General features: G+C 33.3%; 2 protein-coding genes across 4 annotated transcripts; one reads left to right on the top strand and one right to left on the bottom strand.

The window, feature by feature from the left end:
- Positions 1–292: 292 nt before the first annotated feature.
- Positions 293–12,483, bottom strand: LOC101494356 (5'-3' exoribonuclease 4-like). 2 transcript variants are annotated; one of them, XM_004494617.4, is made up of 22 exons: positions 12,093–12,480; positions 10,833–10,935; positions 10,265–10,341; positions 9,985–10,176; positions 9,679–9,798; positions 9,517–9,579; positions 9,281–9,427; positions 9,029–9,193; positions 8,750–8,827; positions 8,462–8,548; positions 7,857–7,937; positions 7,012–7,107; positions 5,603–5,673; positions 3,583–3,711; positions 3,431–3,507; positions 3,310–3,350; positions 3,116–3,190; positions 2,498–2,649; positions 2,303–2,407; positions 2,149–2,224; positions 1,843–1,922; positions 293–1,490 (listed from the first exon to the last, which is right to left on the bottom strand). In XM_004494617.4, the coding sequence occupies exons 1-22, from the start codon at positions 12,297–12,299 to the stop codon at positions 836–838; spliced, it is 2,877 nt and encodes a 958-aa protein (XP_004494674.1). In that variant the 5' UTR covers positions 12,300–12,480; the 3' UTR covers positions 293–835. The 2 variants fall into 2 exon arrangements, 1 of the variants encoding a protein (XP_004494674.1); XR_003472011.2 differs by lacking the exon at positions 2,149–2,224 and having other exon boundaries at positions 1,374–1,490; positions 12,093–12,483.
- A 3,876-nt stretch (positions 12,484–16,359) lies between these two features.
- On the top strand, positions 16,360–19,656 carry LOC101494044 (proteasome subunit beta type-4-like). Of its 2 annotated transcripts, none has more exons than XM_027333003.2 (6): positions 16,360–16,517; positions 16,668–16,744; positions 17,185–17,314; positions 17,494–17,653; positions 17,742–17,927; positions 18,781–18,917. In XM_027333003.2, the coding sequence occupies exons 1-6, from the start codon at positions 16,486–16,488 to the stop codon at positions 18,781–18,783; spliced, it is 588 nt and encodes a 195-aa protein (XP_027188804.1). In that variant the 5' UTR covers positions 16,360–16,485; the 3' UTR covers positions 18,784–18,917. The 2 variants fall into 2 exon arrangements, with proteins under 2 accessions (XP_027188804.1, XP_004494673.1); XM_004494616.4 differs by lacking the exon at positions 18,781–18,917 and adding an exon at positions 19,333–19,656 and having other exon boundaries at positions 16,361–16,517.
- Positions 19,657–21,223: the final 1,567 nt, after the last annotated feature.

The raw sequence follows: 21,223 nt of genomic DNA, 5'->3' as shown, positions 1-21,223 counted from the left end.
TGGGTTCAATTTCGTAGTTCACATAAAAGACCAAAGTCAAAGGTGATTATTATAGTTTATATTTTTCAATGATCTTGAATAAACTCCAATACTAAATTAGAATTTAAATTGGACCTAACACAAACCTACAAAATTAGTTTGTATGCTACTACTTATTAACACTTTATTACACTATATTTCATCCAATACAGGAATGCACGTGACAATTCTATACACGAAATTGTGTATTGATTTAGACAGATACCATCAAAATATGTAATTTGGCTTTGAATCAGTGCAGGGCGAACAGATAAACTGTGAACAATATTCTTTTTAATATAATTTTGGACATTCATCCTACTACGACGACCAAACGTTACATAACATTAAAGGTTAAAAAAGCAGAAACAAAGAACAAAAATGAAAGACAACAATTGCCTTTTCACTTGTGTCTCCAAACTATTTCCAATTGTCAGTTCAATTCAGGCACCGTACAGGATAAAAAGTCCCCGAGCCCAGCATCATTTTATAACACACTTGATTTACATTAATCTAATTCGTTTCCTCCATCGGCCTCGACCAAGTAGGAAAACCACGAACATCTCATGGCTCTCGCACCATTCCAACTGGAACAAGCCTGGACCACATTTGAGGAGAAGCAGTGTGGCAGATAATGGCCGCACCTTCCCTGCAGAATGTCTTTGATGGCTTTTGATAAGCATTTGTCTGCCTATTACATTACGGTGTCAAACAAATGCCCCCTAAAACTCCAGTAACGAACTTGTATGAGCTCAAGTCTGGGGCTGAGAGAAGCAAGATTGCTCCAGTCAAATAAGACAAATAAAATCCACCACAATCACCATTGATTCCCCTGCTCTGGCATATCTTGGGGCTGACGGGTTTTAACTTGGTACACCTTCTTTATGGGTTTATCATAAGCTCCTCCCAATGCAGCTTCTTGATGCCTAGCATATATTCCATTCGTATCTGGAGCTTTACTAATCCAATTTGGAGGTGGTATAGGAGGACCAATATTCTGCACAAATTGGGGTTGTAGATTGGTTGTGTGCCCTGAATTTGGCTGCCTCATTAACATCATTGCAGGTGTCTTTTGTAAAGGTACTGCAGATGATCTAGGTCTCACACCTTCATCCATTGTCAACGCATGAAATCCAGTTTTCATGTTGTGGAACTGTTCATGATATTGCGACCTATCTTGTATTCTAAAATTCTGTCTGTCATTTGGCACACCATTAGACGGCATCGGAAATCTAGGCCTGTTCATTAGGCCCTGGGGACTGTAATGTTGTCCATAATAACTGTTTGTTTCCTCACCATAATATTTTCCAGATCCAGAGGCTCCAGTTGGTCTGACCCTGTGCATTGTATGATGGCCTGGAAGTTGGTCCGATAATCCATAGGATGAATTGTTGACCTGAAGGGAGTTTCTGACAAGACGGTGAGCTGCTTCTCCAAGTTGAGGGCCAGCTATTGCTCCAGGTACCTGTGGTCTGTCAGATGTATCACAGTGAAAAGTAAGAGCCCTTTCAAAGTATTCGACTTATCACTCACATTATAAAGACCAGATTTCGCACACCAAAATCTTCACATGCTTAATTTGAAGGGCACTGAGAATGTAACAACCCCTGCCTAACATGAAATTTTCTAGGATTTCCACAAGAATACTACTTGAACTATGCATGGTTTCTTCTAAAAAGATGTCCACGTATAGTAATACTACCTTATGGAACATTAAATTTAAGAGGGTCTGGAATGGTTGTCATATTGTTTTACAAAAGGCAATAATATGAAAACAATGTTACACCAATGACCAATCTAACAAACTCAGGAATGGATTCTCACCTTGGTCTGCCTTGCTGCCGCCTACTATTGTCTTCATGCCATAACATAGGAAGAGGTTTAATATCAAGGGCTCTTAATATCTGCAAATGTAACCAATTTCGAAGTATATGTGATCAATATCGTTGAACAAAAAGGAAATAGAAGATAATTCAATTTTTCTTTGAAAATAATGTAACAGTAGTTTATAAAACAAATTTACACATGGCAACCATCTGAGCCATGTTTTTGACACAAATCTAGTCATGAAGCCCCATCAACAGTATGAATTCATTACATTTTTTGTCAGATGCTAAGGTAAGTACAGACCTTTTTGGGCATTACTACACCATCCGGAGGCTTTGGGATATGCCTATGACTACGAGGATTAAGATAAGTAATATTTCTGAAATTTAAAAACACTCAGCATGAGTACATCTGAAGATTTTAAAAATATTAGGCAGGTGTGAAGGACAAAACTTACAAAACTTGATTACACTCAATATCCTGAAACCCTCTGATGGGAGAGGATACAACTGTTCTGAACACATTTCTTTCAAATGACCACAAAAATCCATTCATACCATCGCTGCCAATAGAGAAAACATGACAAGCACGTGAGCCTATTAAAAAGCTAACCAGAATTTGATTAATTACCATTACCAACACAGTCACTAACCTAGCACTGTGGTCAATTGGCAGAACAGGTCTTTCTTGAAGAGGCAAATGACTATAATTATGGTAATAGAATAAGATCTGTGGAACCAACTTATGTGCACAGCTGACATAAAGCAAATCAAGCATCTTACTATTTCGATGCTGCTCCTCCTTCTGCACATAACAATTTGTAACAAAATTGAGCATGTAGGCACAACTACAACGTGTTGGTCTCATAAATTCATGGCTTGCACTAGACCCAAAAAAAACAATATTTGAAGCTACCGGTTGGAAAGAATACGAAGAAAAAAAAATCGATCTCAAACCCCCCAAAAAGAACATTCAATTGAGTATTCAGAAGTTGAGATAATTAGTGTAGTCAGAGATGGCGATGACAGGATTAGTACTTATCAGGTTCATTGTCTATTTAAAAGCTGATAATGTCAATCAGCAACTTCTATTTTGATAAATCATAATCATCATTTTCTTATCAGATTTATTCTTTGATGTAATTTGAAGGTCAACAGTTTTAGACCACAAATCTTAGTAAGTTCATTAATGTGGTGGATGAAAACTAAGCATAGTAAAAATTTAAAAAAAATCCCTCCCAGAAAAAGTAATAATAATAATTTATCCAGACCGTTAATGTGCCTTCAAGCTTCCTTGTGGCAGTAAGCAACTTCTTCTCATCGATGAATGGCAGCTTGGCAACCCCCTGAAAAGACTCCAAATAATAGCCTTACTACCACGTCAATCTAAAGCATTTCATTAAATGCGTTAACGATGAAAAACCGCATGAGCACGTGTACACGAGACAAAACAATAATACATTACCTGCCATGAATACCGTTTGCCATTCATATCAATCTCAAAATCTGTCAAAAACCAATCCAATTAATGCTAGAGAGTATACAAGATATAGCAGGATACATCAATAAAAGCCAAGTGATCTCACCAGAAGGATAGAATTGAAGAATAGGTGATGAAGGATCAATCATCAAATCCCGATATCTTTCGGGCAGTGCACTTGAACTGTATCAAGAAATTAACAACCGTCAATATATGAAGCGTGATACGAAAGATCTGACAATACGGGAAGTGAAGAACCTTGAAGAGGGTAGAGTCCCCATGAGCTGATCAAATGGTTTGAATGGTTCTCCCATAAAAAAAGTTATTTCCAGGTCAGCTAAATCTTTAAGATCAGAAGCAAAAGGAGCATAATGGAACGGGTAATACCTGATGAAACAATAAATATTGAAAACTGTAAAATATGAGAAATTTATGTGTATCTAATGAGATCACACACCTTCTATTTATAATGATGTTGCAATAATTACATTCAATGTCTAGATAATTGTATTGACTAGGACTACTAACAATTAGTCTAGGATGTTGCACAAGGAATAATAAAAACATACACTGAATTTTAACACTCCCCCTCAAGCTAAAGCTTACTATGCTTTAAACTTGTTACATCAAAACATTTTATCAAAAAGAAATTGAAAAAGTTTGACAATTGTTGAACTAGTTGGGAAGAGAAGGCACCAACAATGATTCATGCGTGGGAATAGAGTCACTAATATGATTCATAGGTGGAAATAGAGTCACTACCGGATTAATTGTCGGTGGAAATAAAAGGCACCATTGATATGATTCATATTTGGGAAAAGAGTCACCATCGGATTGATTGTCGGTGAGAATAAAAGACACCACTAATATGATTCTTATGTGGGAGATGAGTCGCCACAGGTTGATCGTCAGCGGAAATAAATGACACCAAACCATTAATATGATTCATATGTGGGAAATGAGTCGCCACCGGATTGATTGTAGGTGGGAATAAAAAGTCGGAATAGAAAGTGGACGATGCTGGAAAACTGGCCGGAGAGAGCACAAAGAAGGTGGAGGCGTGTGATTGCTGTTGGCGACGGGAAAAGCACCGCTGAGCTCGTCGGAGGATTGTGCGGTGGTTTTAGGCAGTTGGTGTTGGCATAGCTGTAACAGTGTAAAAAAGAAGAGAATTGTGGAAAAACTATGAAAACGGTGGTTATGGTGCTGCCGGCAGCGGTAGTGAAGCACAAAAACAAGTCACAGAATCAAAACCTGTTATGGTCATGTAAAATATGAGAAATTTTTGTGTCTAATGAGATCACGCCCCTTCGACATACAATGATGTTGCAATAATTACATCAATGTCTAAGAAATTGTATAGACTAGGACTACTAACAATTAGCCTATGATACATATCCTGAATATTAAGAAAAACATTTGAATAATGAAGAGTGATAATTCAACTAAAATGAAGGGGACTCCGAGATAATTAATTTATGTCATCTTAAAGTAACTAAGCGCCAACCCCGATATCCCAGCCATCAAGGCATCCAGTGTATATCACATTTTATTACATTACATTCCATATAAAATCATGATTTGAAGTTCCCAGTCCCACTAGCAACCATCGTTTGGATAAAATATCAGATTTGAATGAAAATTAAAAGTTCCAAGTAGCAACGCATGGTTCAAGAGAATGCAAAGACGCAGGGAAAACGTGCAACTAAAGTAATTTAGTGCAATTATGAAAGGGAAAAATCAATCTATTGTTTTCCTTGATTGTATTATCATCCTTCATATGAAGCATCTTAAAAAATTTATATCATCTTACAACACAATCTGGAGAAGCACAAGAGGTAATTATGAAATGAGGAAAAATTGATATGCAAAACAATTATGTAACAGCTACATCATGCTAAAATTGTCTATCTACCAAATAAAAAATAAGTGTATATAACTAAGTGTATGAAACACATCAATAAATTTTATTTCATTGTCCTAGGTTAGCAGTATCAAGCTACCAAATAATCGTATGTCAAACAAATATCAAGAATTCCGGACAAGTTAGTCTCCTAGTACTGTTAAAGGTCAAAGTAGTTGCAATTGATTCTCCGAGGGGCCATTAATGATGTTAACTTCAAGTTCTCTCAGAATGAGTTTAGAAGTACATTTTTCATCAAAACTAGTAACCAACCGTATATCATGCAAGCAAATGAACAGCTTGCTAATCCAATAACAGTAAGCATTGGAGAGCAAATATAAACTATAACTGTTAACTAATAAAAGCATGACTAACCACTGCCATGAGCAGACACCCTGATAGTAATACCGGCAAACCCAACAAAGGCCTTCTACATATTTCAAGACCTACCAGGAAAAATGTACAATCAGCTATCTTTCAGTGTGATATACATGTAAATAATAAATAAAGAGAGTTGAGTTTCATCAAGAATGTAAAAAATATACAATCCAACAAATATCCATTAATGCATAAAATAATTTTTCAGCCAGTGCAGCAGTGCTCGGACCTTATTTACTCATGAGCATAACATACCAAGAAACTTCTATAGTCAGTAGCGGCCGTCGCAGCCGCAATCGCGCCGGAACGTCGTGGTGACCCTGAGCTACGCAATACGGCGTCGCGTCAAGTATTAGGTTTGCGGCCATCACGGCCTTGATAGTGGCGGAATAGCGGAGAAGATGAAGTGCAATCTTCTGGAAAAACCGCACAACAGTAATTGCAATACAGATTGTCTAAAGTACCCTTCTTTTTTAATCCGTTTAAGGTTTTTTTAATCATTTTGTCTTTTTGCAGTTAATATTTTATTATATCAAAGGCGGCTGACCTCGTCTCTTGAGCATATGCTCTGTTTTCATGAGAACAAATATTTTTTTTAAGGAAGAAGAGAACAAAAGGATTACAAACTGAAACGGTGGTGTTCTTCAGTTCCTTTCTCCACCGACCACCTCTCTTCTCCACTGTGCTCTTCTCTCTTCTTCAGTTTCTTTCTTCTCTGCACCATTCTTCATCCATGTACCCTAATTTTCAGTCTCATTCCCGTACTCTGTTTTTTTTCTTTTCTGTTTCAGCCATTCCCTTTTCCCTCTGTTATGGTATAAAATGGTTCTAATTTTACTTTAGACTCCGACGTAGCGGCCATACCGCTATACCACTATAGCGTTTGGAGGGTCGGCAGCTACACTATCTGCTATTGACTACATAGCAAGAAACTAAACAAGCATATTCCCTCTCCTTGTAGAGAAAATTTTGAGCAATCCCTAGTACCTACTACTCTTAATAATGCCCAAAGTTTGACATTTTCTTAAGATAAATTAAAAAAGCTAGCACCATACACGCCAAGTGGTCCAATTTGAACTGAAGGACTACATACTCCTTTAGCACTGAATTATTTTTTCCTCCTTGTGAAACACAGGCTGATAGAAAGATCAAAATTTAAAACATGCTAACAGCATGGGTCCAATATTTCAGTAAAGTAAATGGAATAATTTACATGCTTGTCTAAAACATGTTTCAGAAAATGGAAAATATTATCACTGAAGATACGGGACTTCAATAAATTTGTCAATGAGATTGTAGTATAAATAATTATTTCCATTTTACATCGTGAATGTTTTAAGGAAAGTCAGAGTGTGAGTGTGGGTTAAAGAACAGTAAACAATTCCAAGAATACTGACAGAACTTACTGTATCTTTTTTAATTCTGTCAATCTCCTCTGGATCAGATGCACCAAACTTTTCAGCATAATACCTTTCCGTGTATCCAGGCTCTCCTAACTTAACCTGAGATGATAAACACCTAGCAGTTTATTAAAAAAAATCTCATGACTTACAGATTTCTTAACCATTAGAATTCATGTGATCTAACATTAGCCATGCTTCACTGCTTAGTGTGTTCAGTTTTTATATGAACTGCACCCTAAAAAAAAGCAAATCTATCTAATCAAGGATTCTTAATATACTTCTAGCTGATAAAAGAAAACTTCAATTTCAAAAAAGCAAACTTCCGCAGGAATGAAAAAGTTACCATTATGTTGTTCGAAAAGAGCCACCCAGAAAGACAAACTCTAATTAGCAGAAGTAACAGAGTGACAAAATTATTTTAGAGGAGCTACAAACATGGCATACATTTTGTATCATGCATCTAAACAGTTAATTTAGAGAATAGTTAACATAAAAGCAATGAGGAAAACTATGAATAAGTTCAACCTTAGTGACCTTACATTCAAATGTTGCCAAAATTGTATATTTTAGGGGATTGGACAGGGAAACATAAAAACGTATAATTCTATAAGTCAAAGTGTGAATTACGCAATCACAGTTCTAGAGGAAAACAATGTCATTAATACGCAGCACAACTCCCAAACAAGCTACATTGCTACCCTTGGTGTATGTTGGGAAGCCAATAGAATAGCTTGGTCTGAGTCTAGAAAATTAGTTGTGGCAGAGTTCCCGAACATGCGTTCAAAAATTCACTAAAAAAAAAGTCAAGCCAACTGGTTAAAGTCAGACAACAAATATTATCACAGAACCTTATCTACAGCTGAGGCCCGTGGCTCTTCAGGCATTTCTCCTCTTGCCCTAGCTTTCATCCCTTCATTAAATTCTTGAGCCTAAAACACAACCAAATCACAAGTATCAGACATTTGCAAGTAAACTTAAAACCATAGTAAAGATATACAAGGTTTGTGCATATCATTTCATGAAATTGACAAGACATATTTAACTCCTCTTTATATACTCATTGCAACTTTAAATGTTTAGAAGCAGCATAATTAAGGAAGGCTTCAATTCTTCTTACAAAATAAATTTCAAATCAACTTAAATAGGTGGCAATAATCAAGACTGAGGAAAAATTATGTTCAACAATTATAATTGGCCAAAATATACAGAATCAAAATGCAATAGAACAAATTGAAGATTTTCCCAGATCAAAATTGACAGAAGAACTTTGTTACAAGGCATCAAGCATGCTATCCCAACTCTAAATACAGAACATGAAGATATCACAACTCTCACAGCTAACAAGTTTGATTGGTGCAAAACCTCCGAGGGTTCAGAAGTTTAAGGATTCATAATAACTAACTCTTCCAACCAACAAGACAGTCAATACACAGAAAGTCAGAAATCACAATACCTGCTGAATCCGAACTCGTTTCTGAAATATTTGATCTTCATGGACAGCAACGCACTGAATGAAATTCTCCACTCTCTCTAAGAAAACCTGGGAGGTTTATTGATATTCACATTGCAATGCTCATTGAAAAAAGTAGAAAAATCACATGAATGACTTAAAGACACAATTCAAAGCACAACAAAAGCAATTGAAGGATTGCTGGAAAATAATCTATTACAATACAGAACAAATCACTTCCTTACAGTAACAAATGCAAAACGAACACAATTTCAGAGAAAAGGAATTTACCTCACCGGCATCAGTAAGATAACCACCCATGGCAGTGAACTCCTTTCTATAGATGTGCATCAATAAATTCACAGCCCCCTGAGAAAGTAAAAAGCTTATCAAAGAGTACATCGACCATCAGGAATAAAGCAAAATATCAGGGTAAAATGGGCAAAACTTAAGTATGTTAAGGTCCCACATCTAAAGAATAAAGATCAATACATCAGATGGAATTGCCATTCTTTCTGTTTCAAGCTACAGCTCAGTTTAACATGGCAGTGGCACCTGTCAGATGCTTACCTCACGTATCTCTAATGTTGGCATATGCGGAAGAAAGTCATTGCCAACAAAGAAGCATAGGAATACAAAATCATCTACTATGCGCTCAAAGTCAATCTCAAATGGAGGGTCGGGAATCATCATTTCATATTGCAAATATTCACGTAGCACCCAAATGTGAAGAAACTGTGAATAGAAATTATTAGTAATGAAAAATCAACAGAAAAGAAAAGTAAAGATTCAAATTGACATTCAAGATTCCAATCCTCTAACCTGATATTTTTTCTTGTGAATTGGGGTATCATCAACAGGATTCCAGTCATCAGCTTTATCACCTGGCTTACCGCGACACTCAGCTGCAAGATGACCAACTTGGCCACACATATAACATTTCTCCTGTTGTCCAGGAAAAGTAATTACCTGTTCATTGAGATAATTAATCACCAAGGCAATCCATTAAGGCCTATTGAGTTAAAATCTGCACGACAATTCGTAGACTAGAAACTAACCTCCCTCAATATTGAAAAATGAATCTCGTGTGTAGCTAAGGACAACATTATCAAATCAGCATCCTGAATTATAGATCACATCACTCAAAGTCAAAATCAATGAATGGATAAATATAACAAGATCAGATAAGGCGAGATTTCCCAAATTGGACAAAAACTCACTAATCCATACAAACAATGCCGAGTATTTGGATTGAAACCAGGAAGGTTACGTTGTAATCGAATATATTCCATTATTTTATGTTCTCCCTCGCCAGGAACATTTGAATCAGAAAGCATGACCTTCATATAATCAGCACAAGCAAGCCCGTTAATAAATAAATAAACAAATACGCAGAGACAAACTATCTGAAAATGGATGTGTGTAATATGGGAAAATAATATATCAGGATTACCCTGCAAAGAAGGAATACCCAGTCTTGCTGGGATCAAAGGGGCAAAGAATAAATAGGATAAGGTCAAGTGCACCTTTGTATTCCGCCAGCCAGGATTGTAATTCAATCTAGTTTGTATGTAATACTGAAGTGCCACCGACAGCACTGCCATAAATGGAGTGCCAGGAGTAATGACATTTGAGTCATGAGTCTCAGGTTTCTCTTTAGAAGTCAAAAGTTCTATCTGATCGGAAAATTCTTTCCTAAGCCTTTCCTCTTCAGCTTCCTACAACACCACACCACATAGTAACTCAAAACTTTGTCAAAGAAATAGTAAGAGACCATTGTAAACAAAGGCATATTCATTTCCTTACAGCCTCAGCTGCATCTTTTGCAGCTCGAAAACGCCGAGATCGTTGCTGGTTCATTTTGGCTCTTGGTGCAACACCATCTGAAAGGGAAAGAAAAACAAATATAGAAAAAAGTTATTGAAACGAGAAAGCAGTTCAAAGTTAAATAAGACGTACAATCTTCACATCACAGAAGACAGACAGAAAGATTGCAGCCTTCAAAAAATTGGATACAAGTTTTAATTTTCCATATTGGCTTTTCTGCTTTTACAAACACTTTTATCTGAGTATTCACTTGAAAATGTCTGCAGTAACTTTGAATGATCAAACCACTTAGGGATGTATGTACTAAGTTACAAATAATTAAAAAGAAATTGAAGGTTTAATGGAAAGCAAGTAGTTGAATGTTTATAAACTTCTTTATTGACTCCTTCATTGTCATTTCAAGGTTTTTGACATTAAGGTATCAAATATCTTGGATTTATCACTTAAAGGAGCTGACAAGGAAGACCCGATAACAGAAGTAAACTTGACATGTCTGAGTAATGTTATTGCATTAGAGAAATACAAAAAACAATAAAATGCAACATACCGATTGCAAGATAAAGAAGCTTCCTTGGGCGAACCAACGAAAAGAGATGGTCAATGTAATCAAAGATGGATCTAAATACATCATCATAGGTAGCAGGTGCTGGCTGCATTTGAAAAATTTAATCAGCGAGCAGTTTGCATAATTGAAATATAAGTTTACATAAATTACATTGTATCAGACACAAAATCAATAAACTTATTATCCCAAATTCCCCTGGTGTAGTCGTCTGCTTTATAGTTCATGAGATTCCACTCTACTCACACAATCATTGGAGGCATCAAATCATATCTTCAATAAACACTAGGTACACAAAAAGTTAACAAAGCAACTTATTATATGTTTGGAACTGCGGTGCACATCTCTCCTTCTCACATCCTGAAGCTTTCTTACCGTGAAAATAGTGAAGCTACATTATGTAGCTTTTAAGTTGGACACGTTCATTATTTTCCCACTGTAAAAGCAAACCACCACTAAAAACAGCAACAAGTTTTGAACAATCAATTCGGGGGCACATTCCTATGTTTGGTTCCACATTTGTATCTCCCAAAATCAAGTTTGGGTTAGTCGAACGTGATCTGACCTTTGTTTGGTTTCCAGTTTTCAAATTGATTCTAGACCTAAAATCAATTATCCCTAAAAACTAATATTTCTATTGCCTGTTAGGAACCACGTCCAAAAGGCTCCCCAACGCATGTTCACATAGAAACTTGAAAATATAGCATCAAAACAATCACGTTGACGGTGCATTGAGACGCCGAAATTTTGCGCTGAACAGAAATCCAAACAACCATCTAGCTTATGCGGTCAGAATCAATTCTCAAATTTATTGACATGCATAATATACAGACAAAAGCAATTATGATTCAGACTATCCAAACATTAATAAATAAAAATCACTATTTTTCGTGAACGTACCAGAGTATAAACCACTATACATTCAAGTCACTTTCGACCAAAATCAATATTATAAAATTAATTAAGTCAAAATTAAATTTTATCACCGGAGAACCAAGCACAACCAAAACAACATAAATTTAAGCATGAAGCAGTAGTTCACTATACATGACGACCTTAACAAGTAAATCTAATAATGAAAACTCATACCAAGACCTTAAATGGGAAATTTGAAAATAAATTTCAAAAATTAACTACTACAATTCGTTGTTCTCTTTTGCTATAGATATTACATTTCTTAAACCAAAACAAACAACATAATAATTGAATGAAAGTAAAGTGAGGAGAAGAAGGTAGGGTAGGTACCTTGCCGTCAGGGTGAAAACAAGGGTGAATTATGCCGTTCATGTCCAAGTACAAGTTGTCAAACTCTATGCCGTTGGGATTAGGTTTAGAAACATCGACGGGAAACGGAACACCGCTTGCGGCAGCGGTGGGTGAATCCTCCACGACATCGACAATAGATCGGGGGTACCGATCCGCGAGCCACCTGTAAAACGCTGGCACTCCCATTTTTACGGCTCGGTTTGGTCCGGTTCAGAAAGACCGGAAAGACGGAGAGAGAGAAATAAAATGAAGATCTCAGAATGTACGGGCGGATGCGGTGGCCGATTAATACTTTAATGATGACGATGATACTAAAGTGCCCTCCTTAAAGTTATCCCCTACCAAACTTCTACTTGGATTTTTCTTTTCAATAAGATTTGGATTTCCATTTTTCTATATATTGATTTATTTTTTTAGGTATCCTCTAATTCTTCGAATATTCAGAATATACATTTAATATAGTTATAATTTATATGTACGGTTGATCAATCTAAATTATTATACTTTAACGTCTAAAAATTCATCTAATTTTAATTATGATTATTTCTAAAATTATATATTTATTATTATAATTTATCGATTATACAATTTTGTTTGTAGTGAAAGTTTATAAAAATTAATCTTAAATAACATATCTATAATTTATTAAAAAATGTTATCTTTGAAATATGAAATTTTTAGATACATGAGTATATTTATTGATTTATTTTAAGCAGTGAGATTTTCATCTTAATATTTTACTAGTATAATGTTGGCAAATATTAGCAATTTCTTTCAGGCAACTTGTTGATTAAATATTTAAAAAAATAATAATAAAATAGAAATTCACTATTAAAAAAAGGACTTTAGTGGTAAACTTATGTATTAAAAACCTCAATTGACATTAGATCCAGGAGTTACTTCTCTATTAACGTAATTAGGGTTGTTTTTTTAGTTTGGGTCGATATACCAATAGTATAGGATTGAAAAAGTTTTACTTTTTCAAAAGAACTATAGATTCCATAAAATATTAAGTGAGAATAATTACTAGGCACTATAGCGCCCAAATGAAAAAATACTCAGAATCTATAAATAGAATAAAATTTTAGAGAAAAAAAAAGACCCATATTTTTTTAAAAAAAATAGACTTAGATTTTCGATGTTATTTATAAGTTTTTTCAAATTTATTTAATGTTATTTGCAATTTAAATAATTTCTTTTATTTTTATTTTTTTTAAGACTCAATTTTTAAAATTAAGACAGATTTCAAAAACATTTTAGACAATTTTAAGTATAATGAAAGAGAAACAAATGTAATTATTTTGTAAGTATTTGATAACCTAAGATTTTCCTAATTTTAAATTGAAATACCAATCTCTCACCATAAAATTTTAATATTAAAAAAACAAAACAAAACAAAAACTCATATATTACATATTATGTTTCTGCTTAGTTTTGAAATTTTAATTTTTTTAAGTTTAAAATTTATTTGGTGTTGATAGAGACATAATATAATAACAGAAAGAAATATAAAAATATGGTATCCATTATCCAACACACAATTGTCTCTCCTTGCTCATCCTCCATCGTGAAATCCTCGAAGTTTGGAAGAAAAAACTAACTCATAAATCTCCAGTATTTCCATCTCGTCAATACTAATTGATGGTAAACCATTGGGTCTTGTATAGAAAAAAGGCATAATTTATAATATTTAAATATACACATAAAAGAGACACTTTTTCTAATAATAATTGTTTTTCTTTTTTTTGTTAATGTTGTTAAAAAATATATCTTTTATGTGCGTACCTAAAAGTCATGCATTGGATCTTATAAACTATACAAGATTAGCTCATGGTAAACACTACTATTTACTAGTTATAAATTTTCATTCATATTATATCAATTAATTTTTAAAGTCCTGTTATTTTTTAGATATATAATTAGTTTAAAAAAATTTAGAGATATAATTAATTAGTTGACAATTTGTTATTAGTTAGTTGTTCATTTTTTTAATGGTAAATGTTAGTAAATTAGTATTTATGTTAATTTTTCTAGTTTGAAACACGATACTTCTTTTTTATATTTTAGACATCCTTTAACTCACCAATTGATCTAGGTACGTGTAGCTAGTTGCTCACCTAATTGCTCACTTAGTCTCTATAAGTGGTGTAATTAATCCTTAATGTACATTTTCATTATCACTATAGTTTATTTTCCTTTACTACATCTTCCTCTTATCTTATCCATGACTTTCATCAAAGTAGTAATATGGTATTAGAATATATCTATCAAATTATCCATCCACCAACTCAACAACGCTAGACACTAAGGAGTGTATTGGAAAAATCTCAAACTTCACATGGAAAATACATAAAGTCTTTATTTTTTATTTATTTTATAAACAGAGACATATTAACTTTAAAAATTTAACTTGTAAGATGATAGATTTCCTTCTTGTTTTTAGATGTGTCACTACTTACTATTTATAAAATATAAAATAAATCCTTATCTCTTTTCAACTTAGAATTTTAATTTGTTTCAATATTTTTCTACATTTTCTCTTATTTATGGTTTCCATCAACAACAACAATAACAATAATAATAATAATAATAATAATAATAATAATAATAATAATAATAATAATAATAATAATAATAATAATAATAATAATAATATATTGAGAACAAATATATAAAATAAAATTATATTGAAACGAGAGTACAAATTTAATTTGAATTTTTTGCAACAAAACATTTGATGTGATTTAGTACAATTGACATAATACATTAAATACCTTTTAAAAAAGCACTAAAATAAAATAATAAAAAGCACTAAAATCTATAAAATAATAAAAAGCACTAAAATTAAATTCCTTTTAAAAAAGCACTAAAATCTATTGGAAATTGTTGTAATTCAAATAAGGCTTTTGTTGTTCTAAAGATTGACATAGTTATGTTTTGATCTTTTGAAAACTCTTCAATGAATGAGTGAGTTGAGTTTGCGTGATGTTCTTATTGAAGTTGATTATAAGGTGGTGTTATTATTAAAGAGGCCATAGATCTTATTTTGTTTAGTCAAAACTTTAGAGTATGTTTATTAGGAGAAAATCAAATAAATTTTATAAGAAAATTTTATTAATAGATAATTACATTTTTTTACCAAAGTCTTCTATATATTACCGATTATTTAATGAATAAAATATTTCGAACATCTATTTTTCTTAAAATAAATTATCATCAAATATATCTCTATAGTTTTGACTATTAAGAAGTGAGGAATCAATTTGTGACCTTCAAATTAAAATATTTAGTAGAAATCAAAATCGAGTTATATTGTTGGAGATCAAAGTGCATATCTAATTAAGGGGATGTAATTTGACAAATTGCCTAATTGCCCCTTTTTCGTAATCATGAGAAATAGTATGAAGCTAAGAAGATTTATGCAAAATTTGGTAATATGGGTCCCTTGATCACGTGACATATCCCGTGCTTGAGATATACATTTTTGTTTGAAGATGAATTTATAATTTCCAGTGTCATTGGGTAATTATCCTTGCACATCATAACACAATGTAGAGAAAGTTTGGTGTTTTGGGTAACTCTGATATTCCAAGACAATATGTATGGTCTATTGGCAGCGATGGAGTGACGATGAAATTATCCTCAACATTGATGGGAAGACTATCACTAATCCAAGCATGATGAGGTTTGGTTGTTAGGCTATGAGGCCATACGAGAGTTTCATTCTTGGGTTTTATGGTAATGTTGATTGATCAAACATTCTACATGCTGAAATATAGTCTCTTTTAGTCAGTTTAAAGCTTTTATTGGGAGACAAATTTAAAGAAGTTGGTGTGTCACTCATACTCTAACACACTTAGTTCAGTTGGTGCATGACTATATGACACTTTTATCATTACTCCAACTTGGTAAAATTTATTAAAATGGTTCTTAAATAAGAGATATTTATTCGTCATACTCTCCAAAACGAGAGTACTAAGCACTAGTAGATTTATTCTTGACATTATTGGTGAATGTTTTAAGGTTATCTTTTCCTAATAATTACTCTTCTAATTGTTTTCTTTTTTAATTTTCTCATGTAAAAAAAAAAAAAGACAGATTTTGATACAAATTTTATTAATTACTTATTTATGAACTAACCAATGACAAAATCACCATACAAATCTCATATTTCGATATATGTTTTTTTTATAAATAATCTCATAAAATAAATAATCAGAAAGTTACTTTATCAACTCTTGACAAATAATTCTCAACTCGTTAACCTTCTTACCGTAAACATATTTAAACAAAGTTTCGTACTTTTCTCTCTTCGTGTTCTTCTTTTCTTCTTCTCTACTCTACCACTGCATCCAAACTGATACTCATTGCGATGGACTCTGTATCTGAATCACAGAGAACTCTGTATGTATTATCTCTCTTCCTCTATCTTCCTTCATTTATGCTTTTTCGATTTGAGTTTAGGGTTTCTACGGCGAGTAATTTGATTTTAGTCTTATACGTTTTCATCGTTGCTCGTTTTCTGTGCCCTAATTTTTTATTTCACATTCTCAGGTACCCATACGTAACTGGATCCTCCGTTGTTGCTATCAAATACAAAGATGGAATTCTTATGGCTGCTGATATGGGAGGTCCGATGCTAAATCTCATTAATTCATATTAACACAATCGTTTTCATTACCTTTTTTGAATTGGAATTTGTTTTTTTTTCTTTATTATTTCAGTTGAAAATATGTATGTACCTTTTTATTTTTATTGTTCACTCTTTTTACTTTGTTTCTGTTAGTTTGTGGTTAGATTTTGCTTCTTTCAATTTCAAACTTATTATTTAATTGGGAATGCCAAAGTGCTACAAATCAAATTCGCATCAAAATTTGTTTTTGAGTGATTTATTTTAGAAAAAAATATTATGGACAGATAAATTTTGTTTCCTTACAAAGGCCAGTTTTAGTGTTTTTCTTCTGATTTGTAAATGTGTCATCTGTGCAAATTTCATTGTAGTGTGTAAGTATTTGCCTTGTTCTTGATGTAATATCAGTGATGATTGATGTATAGAATGAATTAATGATAGGTTCATATGGATCTACACTGCGGTACAAGAGTGTCGAGCGTTTGAAGCCTATTGGAAAGCACTCCCTTCTCGGTGCTAGTGGGGAAATAAGCGACTTTCAGGAGATTATGCGCTACCTTGATGAACTTATGTGAGTAAACTTTCAAAATAAAATAATAAATGTCACTAAATATGACTGCTTATTTCAAACAAGTGAAGCACAGAAGGGTGTGATTAGTTAAATGGTCTGCATCAACTTCATTTGACTAGTTTGACTTTAATATTACAATTTCAATATTCCTGTATAACTATTGCTTTTGACTGTTGCAGCCTTTATGACAACATGTGGGATGATGGGAATTCTTTGGGGCCTAAGGAGGTGCACAACTATTTAACTCGTGTGATGTATAATAGGCGCAACAAGTTCAATCCATTGTGGAACTCACTTGTTCTTGGTGGTGTTAAAAAGGGGCAGAAGTATCTTGGCACGGTATGCCTTACTTTGTCTTGTCAATTGTCATTCACTCTAACAGTTGAGCACGTGGTTTTTATTTGTTGGATTTGTGCATCGTATCCAGGTTAACATGATTGGTATTAATTTTGAAGACAACCATGTAGCAACTGGGCTTGGAAATCACCTTGCTAGGCCAATTCTACGTGATGAGTGGAATGAAAACTTGACATTTGAAGAAGGGGTCAGATTACTCGAAAAATGCATGCGTGTGCTTTTGTACCGTGATAGGTCTGCTGTCAACAAGATTCAGGTTTTGTCCCGCCTCCTTTTCTTGCTTCTCTGCTCTATTCTGCTCTCTTCCTCCCCATTCCCCCTAAACAACTTATCAAAATACACAAATTTAATATCAAAGTAGGTTAACACACAATTATAGTGAAATTGCATCCATTCCACATTTTTATAGCTGCCAATGCTTCACCTTTGCTCATCTAGCATGCCCATAAGCCAAGGGCCAGCTGCTGCACTTAGGAAAATATTCTCAAATCTCAAGGTTCCATATACACGTTTTTAAGACCATGCTCAAATATTAATTATTTTGGATCATGAATGGAATTTGTCAGGGAGCTATTTGAAATCGAATGGTGTTTTTTATCTGTAGTTCTCTTAATTTTTTCTGCATTTGTGTCATTGTTTAGAAAGCCACATAATTTCTTGGTTAGCAGTTTTAACAATCACATTTAATACCTTAAGAAGTATGTAGTTCAGTGAAAGCATTTGCATGGAACTTCAGTCGATAGGCATTTTTGCTGCTATGTGCTACTGCTAAGTCACATAACTGCGTCTCTAATATCTAGCTGAAAGGATAGACAAGCTAATAGATTTCCAGACTGCAGATATGTGTACTGAAATTACAAGAAATAACTTGTTAATCTAGAACAATGAGGATGTTTTTCCCTTCCTTTCATTGTTAGAGTAATTAATTTTGGCTGGCTCATATTAACATAGCTTAACATGTTGGCATAGAATATGAGAAATGAAGGATTTACCTGTGTAACTAGTAAGTAGTAGTGGGATACTAAATTAGATGTATTACAGTATTTAATGTTGGACGTCAATACACTTGAATAATATTACTTTTTTTGTGTGCTTATGATTCTGTTCAGTGACCTCAAAATCTGGTGCATTGCTAGTTATTTTGGAAGGTAATAGCACCTACAAGATGGTTGCTTGCTTGTGAATTACCACTACCAGATAGTTCTTTGTCTGCTGATTATATTTAGGAGTTGTTAGGTGCCTCATCTTGGTCATAACATACGCCTAAAAGTTTCAATTTCTCTTACTCTGCCCATTCTGTATAGTGTTGTGGGTCACCATGACAGCCAGTTGTTGTGCTTATACATTCCGATTCTGACTGTCATATTGTTAGGGTTTTTGTTTGTTTGTATTTGCAGAAATATGAGATATATTATATGTGGAGAAGTCTCTTTTAAACTTTTATTAATTGCTCTATATATAGAGATAAATTGTAAAACAAAAGCATAGCTTAAATCATATCTTTAAAATAACGAACAAAATTTAAACAGAATCTCAAACATCAATTATATCTTAAATACATTTAAATATAAAGCTAAATTTATAATCTTGTATGGCATTGTAATATAATATGCAGCTAAACTGAATGGGTTATCTATGGCATTGTAATATTGAATTTGCAGATATCTAAAATTACTGAAGAAGGTGCTACTGTTTTCCCACCATTCTCTTTGAAAACATACTGGGAGTTCTCCGCCTTCAAGAATCCAACAGTTGGCGCTGAAGGTTCATGGTAGCTTGCTCGTTGTGAAATGAAATGAAACAGATCTTTAAATGGAACCCAACAGAACTCTTCACTGTGTTGAATGAATATGAAATGAGTCAGACTTTTGAAGTTAAATGAGACTTTATTTGGTGTTTATAATTTTCTTAAATTCTTAATGGTTGTTTTTGACTTGATCTCTTTATCAACACAATTTCTATTTCAGTTTTCAGAATTTCTTTCAGTGACATATGTGTCATACATCGTGGCCATTTTCCCTTTCTCTTTCATGTTTGAAAATGTGAGCTTTGGTTACTATTAGCCAGGTGCGGAGCCAGAATTTTGGCTTCCTCATCACGACAAACACTTAAAATTAAATCAGGACTAAGTTAAATCAGGACTAAGTATAGTTAAAATAAAAATGCTAGACAGTACGAGAAGGTTCTTGATTTGGGTTGGACATAGACCCATCCGATCCATTTCAAGTTAAAATACAACACATTCAAAAATCAGGGTATATCAGAATAGCAAAAGGGACCTGAGGTGAACGACCATAACTCACTTGGACCTTCTTCCAAGGCCATGCGATGGCAATCATTTCACAATATTAGTAACACGATACATACTTTTTCTAGAAACCCTAGAGGACATTCTATAAAGGGACATATGACATACGTAAATGTACCGAACATTTTAATCCTAAATTTTTTCACTCTTAAAACACAAATTTATTTGATATTTAGAGTGTATGCACATTGCCACATACTCCCTCCACCGAATAGCTATCATCAATCACTGTCTTATTCCCATCTTTCTGACCTATGTCTACATTGGATCATTTGCATTGTTTGTAGTAATTGAATATTGTAATCCCATCATCGTTATTAAGTACAATCTTACTCATAGCTCCAAAAAAGGTTACAAAACCAAGGATGGTTGGTCCGTTCCAACCACCGCCAAGGGATGAAGCCACTACTTTTATGTCACTTGTATAGGACGATGAACTTCAAAAGGTTTAACTCCAACCGGTTCCACCATTCAACATTAATTAGGAAGGTTATGAGATCTTCCCTATAAATTTTAAAAAATGGCAATTTAGTTCCTAATTTTAGAAATTTGCATATTGGTCACTAAAATTTGCAAATTAGTCCTTATTTTCATATTTTGAAAGCGATTCCTCAATTTTTTGAAATTTGATAAAAATAGTCCAACAAAGTTTAAAAGTAAATAACTTTTTACTCTATAGAAACAAATATATAAAAATAAAATAAATTCAATTAAAATATTTAAATTGCTTTAAATTTTTATTTTAAAAAATTTCTAATTACCTCGTCAAAACATAATTTTTAAACTTCCATAAACTTCAATCGTAGATTTTTCCAACAATAAAAGGTCCGTTTACTTGCAAAAACCAAATCAGTGCACATGGAAGCAAATCAATTTAATCAAGGTTAAGGACCATCATGGGATGATAGGGTTAAAGGGCATTAAATATAAATATAGTATTATGCCGTCCAAAACTCCAATTAATTTACTTAGGTATAATTGATTTAACGGTTTCTTAACTTAATTTTAAGTAATATTTCCGTTTTTTTTTCTTCTTAATTTAGTCTTTTATTTAATTTTAAGTAACAATTTGATTATTTATATCTTAAAATGTCAACAATGTTATCCTTTCTTTACAAAAACTTAAAAAATTCATCAAAATCTTCAAACAAAACCCATAAAGTTCAATATTAATTTCAAGAAAATTCATATATTCATTAAATGCATAATTCAAATATTCAAATAAACTCATATTTTCATCTCCA

The sequence above is a fragment of the Cicer arietinum genome, chromosome 3 (genome assembly GCF_000331145.2).
Source record: "Cicer arietinum cultivar CDC Frontier isolate Library 1 chromosome 3, Cicar.CDCFrontier_v2.0, whole genome shotgun sequence".
NCBI classification, from domain to species: Eukaryota; Viridiplantae; Streptophyta; class Magnoliopsida; order Fabales; family Fabaceae; genus Cicer; species Cicer arietinum.
Note: the sequence above shows the minus strand (reverse complement) of the source record. Positions and strands in the feature narration are given on the sequence as shown.